Raw genomic sequence first — 6,519 nt, 5'->3', positions numbered from 1 at the left:
AAAGTCGCATCTGCTATGGAAGCTCAGCCCAGACAACCAGAATGAGCTTGTACTTGTCACCCTTCAACTTGGACTTTCAGAAGCCAGGTATGTCACATGTCTCCAGCGTCTAAGAAGGAAGCAGACGTCAGCCTGCCGATGAATTCTCCTTCGCATTCACTAGAGCAGGGGTGGGGACCTTGTTTCTGCCAAGGGCCATTTGGGTATTTATAACATCATTCGCGGGCCCTACAAAATTATCAGCTTAGCAATTAGCCTGCTGTATTTGGTCAAACATTTCATTAACTCACCCCTCATGCCTGCGCAGGGCCAGACCAAATGATTTCATGGGCCTTATGTGGCCCTCAGGCCGGATGTTCCCCACCCTACTCTAGAGGGGAAATCCAAGGAGGACTTCTGTATTTTCAAGACCCTCACCAGGGCCAATAAGCCCCCATGCCCTTGATCTCTCCTCCTACTCAGGTTACAAGCAACAGTCTTTTATGTCTCAGGGCCTTTGCACATGCTGGTACCCTCACATAGGAGGCTTTCCTCCCATCCCTTGCCTGGAAAATTCCTATTCATTCCGTTCTCAGCTCAAATGCCATTTTCTTAGAGTGGCCTTAACCTAAATCAGACATTTCCCATTGTCCTCACCCTACAGTTTTCTTTCTAGCAGCCATCACAATTCCCATGACTAAACTCCAGCAGGGTCTTACCCCTTTTCCATCACACCCTCCCAAACAGCAAGTCACCCAAAGTAACACTTGCTTGGGGAATGCCTTGTTTAACGTGTCTGCAGAAGTTTGTCCTTCTAATGAAGTATTCTTTAAGCTAATATGAAATGTCTTACAAGTTGTTCTTTCTGCACAAGCATTATTCGCAATTTAGAGTCTTGTCTGTTCTGTTTACCAATAAACACGCAGTGCTGAGTACAGTTCCAAGCACATACGAGGTATTTGCAAAAGGAAACGTTAGTCGGTGCAGAGTGGATGCACTGGAGCAGGAAGGAGCTGGTGAAATCCAGGCTTTCATGACGACCGAGTATGTCAACAGATCTACCTGAATGGGCTCCGTGCAGAATTGGGTTCACGGGTGTGTGTTCCCAGGCACACACGCATGGCTGCCTCATACCTCGCTCCTCTGTCACAGTCATTCGCCACAAAAGCAAAAGTAACGCAAGCCAACGTGTAATTGCAATGTCATATTAATTATGTGGAAACCAAAACAAAATTACTAACTCCCACTTCCTCTGGGAGTACTCATAACGCTAATACCAATATCATGATGGAAGATTACCTTGGAAGCAATTTTTCTTTTGTTCTGCCTCCTACACAAGTGGCTGTTTCTTGCTTTTGCAATCTTGATGCAAATCATAAGCCGGAGGAAATATCCTGGTTACATGTCTTCCTTTTCGGAGTGAGTCACGCACCAAATCCATTTCAGGATAGAGCAGAAGTTTTAAATCTTAATAGAAGGGGTCAGCTTCAGTTCTGTCTTCCAAAAAGTCTAGGAAAAGAGCTTGCTGGGGGGAGGGGAGGCATTAATGTGCTTACCAATCCATCCTCAGGGCCAGCGTTTTACCTTGTGAGAATTTTGGCTTTGGAGAATGCAAAATATATCTGGTGTGTGTGTGATTTAACCTACATTATTTTCCTTCTTTTTTTAAAAAAAATATTTTTATTGATTTCAGAGAGGAAGAGAGAGATAGAAACATCAGTGATGAAAGAGAATCATTGATTGGCTACCTCCTGCACGCCCCACACTGGGGATCAAGCCCACAACTTGGGCATGTGTCCTGACCAGGAATGGAACCATGACCTCCTAGTTCACACATATGCATACAAGGTCTTTGGTTGACCTTGTTGGTGTTAAGTTGTATGAGTTCTTTATGTATTTTGGGTATTGACCCCTTATCAGATGTATCCTTTGCAAATATCTTCTCCCATTCAGTAGGTTGTCTTTTTGTTTTGTTGATGGTTTCCTTCACTGTGCAAAATCCTTTTAGTTTGATGTACTCCCATTTGTTTACTTTTTTCTTTTGTCTCCCTTGCTTGAGGAGGTATATCCAAAAAGATATTGCTAAGACCAAGACCAAAGGGTTAATTGTCTATGTTTTCTTCTAGGCGTTTTATGGTTTCAGGTCTAACATGTAAGTCTTCAATCCATTCTGAGATGATTTTTGTATCTGGTGTAAGAAAGTGGTCCAGTTTCTTTTCTCTTTTTTGCACGTATCTGTCCTGTTTTGCCAACACCACTTACTGAAGAGACTGTCTTTATCCCGCCGTATATTCTTGCCTCCTCTACCTTATATTAATGGACCATAGAAGCAAGGATTTATTTCTGGGCTCTGAGAGGTCTTTCTAATACTACACATCCCTACCCATCACTCTGCTAATTAAACCTGCAACCGCCCCCCACCGTCCTCAGGATAAATGCCAGCCCAGCAAACTATTCCCTCCCATGTGCAGCCTGCCAGCTCAATTTTTTTTTTAAAATCTGCACCCCAGTGTAACACATTCCCTTCCCTCGGGCCACGCTGAGTTAAAGCCTCTGAAATGCCATTCCCTTTTCTGACCTCTTTCTGTCTCACAGGCAACACTCCGGCTGATCACGCCTTCCCTTGATCTTCACCTGGCCAATTCCTGCAGCTCCTCAGGACTGACTTCCACTCCTCCACGAAGCTCCTCCTGCCCGCCTGTCAAACCTCAGGGTGGCCGGGCCCTGCTCAGTGCTCATCAGCATTTCCTGGGCCTCCTTGCAGCTGAGTTGAAGTGACCCCACTGTGTCCTCACCCAGCCCTGCTCAGTAAGCGCCCTTGTCATCCAAGCCCACCTCCCCTTCCCCAGTAACCCGAGAGGCCATGCGCTTACAATGGCGGGGTCACAAGAGAGAGCGATTAGAGCTGAGATACCTGGTTTGATGCTCCGAGCCCCCAAGATGTCAGGGCTTGTTCCCTGCCACAGCCTCTCCTCTCCTGACGACCCCACGCAGCGTCCCTGCCCATGGGACATTAGCCTCTATGACAGCTTACATCACACTCCTCCCACTGCCTTCTCCACTAGACCGTCCAATTCCTGCAGGCAAGATTTCGTTTTCTTTCTCTCCCTCTAGTCTACTCCCTCCATCATCCTGCATGTAGAGTTGGCACTGAGAAAACATCTTTTTAAAAAATATTTGAAACGTGGATTTCATTTTCAGTCCCAATACAGGAGAGACTTAAACCTAGAAGAAAATAAAACTAGACCTACCCAGGAAAGCAAGCAATTATAATCATCACATGTAATGGTCTCCTAAGAGTCCATTCTGTGAAATGAATGAAAAAATTCGGGGTGTCAAAATGGAGTGAAAAGAAAGGTCAGGACCAAAGGTAAGGAGAGAAAGGCCTGCAGTCCCATGGGCCACCAGACAGCTTGGGTGAGCGGCTGCCAACTTCCCTGCCGTGGGCACATCTGAGGACAGGGCCACTCCCCGGTTTCTCAACCCACATCCCACTCCACCCTGCCTTTCCACCTGCTCCCCGCCAATCTCCGCGAGCTGCTTTTATTTCATTCACTAAACAATTTATGAATTGAATTAAACTAAATGAGATGCAAATAAATTCCAGGCTTTCTCCCTCATTTTCAAATTACATTTTCAGTCCACTCGACCTGTTATAATCTCATAGTGATTTTCATTTAAGAGCTAAATGGATATGTGATTATTGTTACAGGAACTAACACTAGACAATTAAGTGTTGAGGTGTTGATAGATAAAGCTGTGTTCTGATTTGCATAAACATGATGCCAGCAAATCTAACCCTGGCAGAAATGCAGTTATAAGACCTGCGTGCCTAACTTCTGCTAATTACCAAGAGTCCCATTATTAAGGTTGTTAATATTCAGAGTTGGGATGATAGCCATTTTGTTTTAGGCCCACATTTTATCTTTATTTGGAAAACTCAGTCAAAATGCATAGCTGAGTACTACATGAGAAGGTGTGATTACTACGTATGATCAACTTCTACCATGCCAAGTATTAAAAATCAATCACACAGCCTTGAAATCCAGTTATGAAGGATTTAGCTAATGACCTCCTTTCATTTTTGTCTTTTTTTTTAAAAAAAGAATATTTTTATTGCTTTCAGAGAGGAAGGGAGAGGGAGAGAGAGAGACAGAAACATCAGTGATGAGAGCAAATCATTGATTGGCTGCCCCCCTGCACACCCCACACCAGGGACTGAGCCCACAACCTGGGACTTGAACCATGACCTCCTGGCTCATAGGTCGATGCTCAATCACTGAGCCACGCTGGCCAGGCCATTTTTGTCTTTAGGAAGATACTGTGCACAGCTTGCGACTCTGCAGATAGCCAGCAGAGGAAGCCAACATGGGAGCCAGCTGATAACCTGACGTGAACAATTAGACTCCAACTAGACAAAGGCAAACCCTAAGATGAAACGGCCTGGCTCTGCAGGGCAGTCACCTGGGTCGGTTGGATTTCAGCCCAACAACCCGGCATAAGGGATGAGCCAAGTTCTCTGGACAGCAAGCCTTCTACTCTCAGGGGCTCTGAGCACTTGTTAAACTCTGCCCTGCTCCACTGTGTCCTATTCTCCTAGTGCTTATCTCCCTCTGCAGTTATTCCAGTTATGGATTCATTTACTTATTATCTGCCCTCTTGCCCCTTTCCGCCCACCCCTGTAAGTGAGCTGCAGGAGGGGAGGGGTTTTGTGTGGCGTGCCCTGTATTCCAGGACATGGCACAGTGCCTGGCTCATAGTAGGCGTTCAGTGAATATGTGCCGGATTTGATGGAGCCTGGGATCCTTAGGATTGCCCCTTGAAAGTCAGAGACAGTCCTGAGTGCCGGATAAAGGACCAGAGCAGGCTGCAGAGGACCTGGGTGCCTGGGGATCTAAACGGGAAGCTGTGTGGCCTGGCGGTTAAGAATGCCGGTACGTGAAACACACCGAAAGACGGAGCTGGGGCTGAGTCCCGGCTTTGCCATTTTCTACCCGTCGTGCCCTTGGATGGGTTATTTAACTTCCCAGACTCTGTGTTTTCTCACTGAAAAATGGAGATGATAATAGCTACCCCCATGAGGCTGCTGGAAATAAAATAATGTAAGTAAAGCATCTAAGGTAGCGCTTGTATCATGAAAGTTCTCAACAGATGTTGTTAATTAAAAAAAAAAACCTCACCCAAGGATATTTTCCCATTGATTTTCAGAAAGAGTGGAAGAGAGAGGGAAAGACAGAGAGAAATATCGATGTGAGAAAAACCCACCGATTGGTTGCCTCCTGCACGTGCCCCTACCAGGGCCTGGGCCGTAGAGGAGCTTGCAACCAAGGTACATGCGCTTGACCAGAATCGAACCCAGGACCCTTTGGTGTGCAGGCCGACACTTTATTCACTGAGCCAAACTGGTTCAGGCTGTTATGTGTTCATTTTTGAAAGATACAACTTGTAAGTTGCCTAGACTGGGGAGGCGAGGGTTGGTCAAAACTTCCTACTGTGGGTTGCCTCCCCCTGGGAAACCTGCCCTGATTCCCAGGCTGGGGGACAGCTCCTCCTCTATCTTCTCGCTGAGCCTGTAGGACGGTCCTGCATCTACATATTCCACCCGACTGTCAACTCCTTGGGTGTTTAGCAAATTACCCGGGAGGCACTGGCACCAGTTCGTCTGAACTGGCCAACCAGCAGCGGGCGCTGAGGGAGAAGAAGGCGTGTGTGAAATGAGGACTCAGGCTACCTGTAGCTGTAGCAGAAGGTCAGTCCCCCCATTTTCAATCCCAGGAAACGGTGTCAGTCCCCGAGGGATACATGGCTCCTCCCGTCTGGGGGAAAGACCTGTCTTTTCCAGGGAGGCTTGGGAACGGGGACATTTCCTCTGGTCCCGAGGACGAAGTGCATCCCCTACCACTTGGTGGTGACAAGTTCGGTGGAACCACTTACCCGGAGCTTCCTGCCAAAGATGGTGACTTTGCCTTTAATCTGTTCCTTTCTTAGGCGCCACTCAATGGAGTTTAGGCCATTCTCCATGGGCAGGGAGATGTTGCAGCGGCCAATGGTGGGGGTGATGGTGCCTGCTAGGACGTGGGGCTCACTGTGGAAGCTGACACCCATCCCATTGGCATACATCACCCTCAGGGTCCCGTTATTACAGAGCTGGTAGCTGTTCCGCACTTGATCTGGAGAAATACAAGTGGGGGCGGGGACAGGGAGATAAATTATCCACTCAGTCGCAAGAGAACAGAAGTCCTGTTTTTATAGGTTTCCATGGTGCTTCGCAGCTGTCAGTCTAAGGCGGCCTTCAATTAGCACACGCACAATGTTCAGGGGGGTAGCAGAGATGCTACTGATCCGTGGAAAGAAAAACATTATTAATATGTGGCACTCCAGAAACAATTATGCTGGGATATTTTTCCTTTACTCGCCGAAGACTATTAATAGTGCATTTAAAGATGTCTATCGCCTACACAATTTGTGTCAATCAAATCCCTGATCCTTAACATATATGTTAGCTCAAATGGACAAAAATTAACAAAAACTAAAATATAT

At 46.8% G+C, this 6,519-nt stretch overlaps 1 protein-coding gene across 1 annotated transcript in view; it reads right to left on the bottom strand.

Annotated features, from left to right (window-relative positions):
• The window catches only part of TENM2 (teneurin transmembrane protein 2), a 910,242-nt gene that overhangs the window by 30,286 nt on the left and 873,437 nt on the right, over positions 1-6,519 (bottom strand). Inside the window, exon 27 of the mRNA XM_006766332.2 lies at positions 5,914-6,149. Coding sequence (XP_006766395.1) covers positions 5,914-6,149 — 236 coding nt within the window. The remainder of the gene's footprint in view (positions 1-5,913; positions 6,150-6,519) is intronic.

The sequence above is a fragment of the Myotis davidii genome, unplaced genomic scaffold, assembly GCF_000327345.1.
Source record: "Myotis davidii unplaced genomic scaffold, ASM32734v1 scaffold18, whole genome shotgun sequence".
In the NCBI taxonomy this organism is placed as follows: Eukaryota; Metazoa; Chordata; class Mammalia; order Chiroptera; family Vespertilionidae; genus Myotis; species Myotis davidii.
The sequence above is the reverse complement of the archived record's forward strand: the minus strand, read 5'-3'. Positions and strand labels throughout refer to the sequence as shown.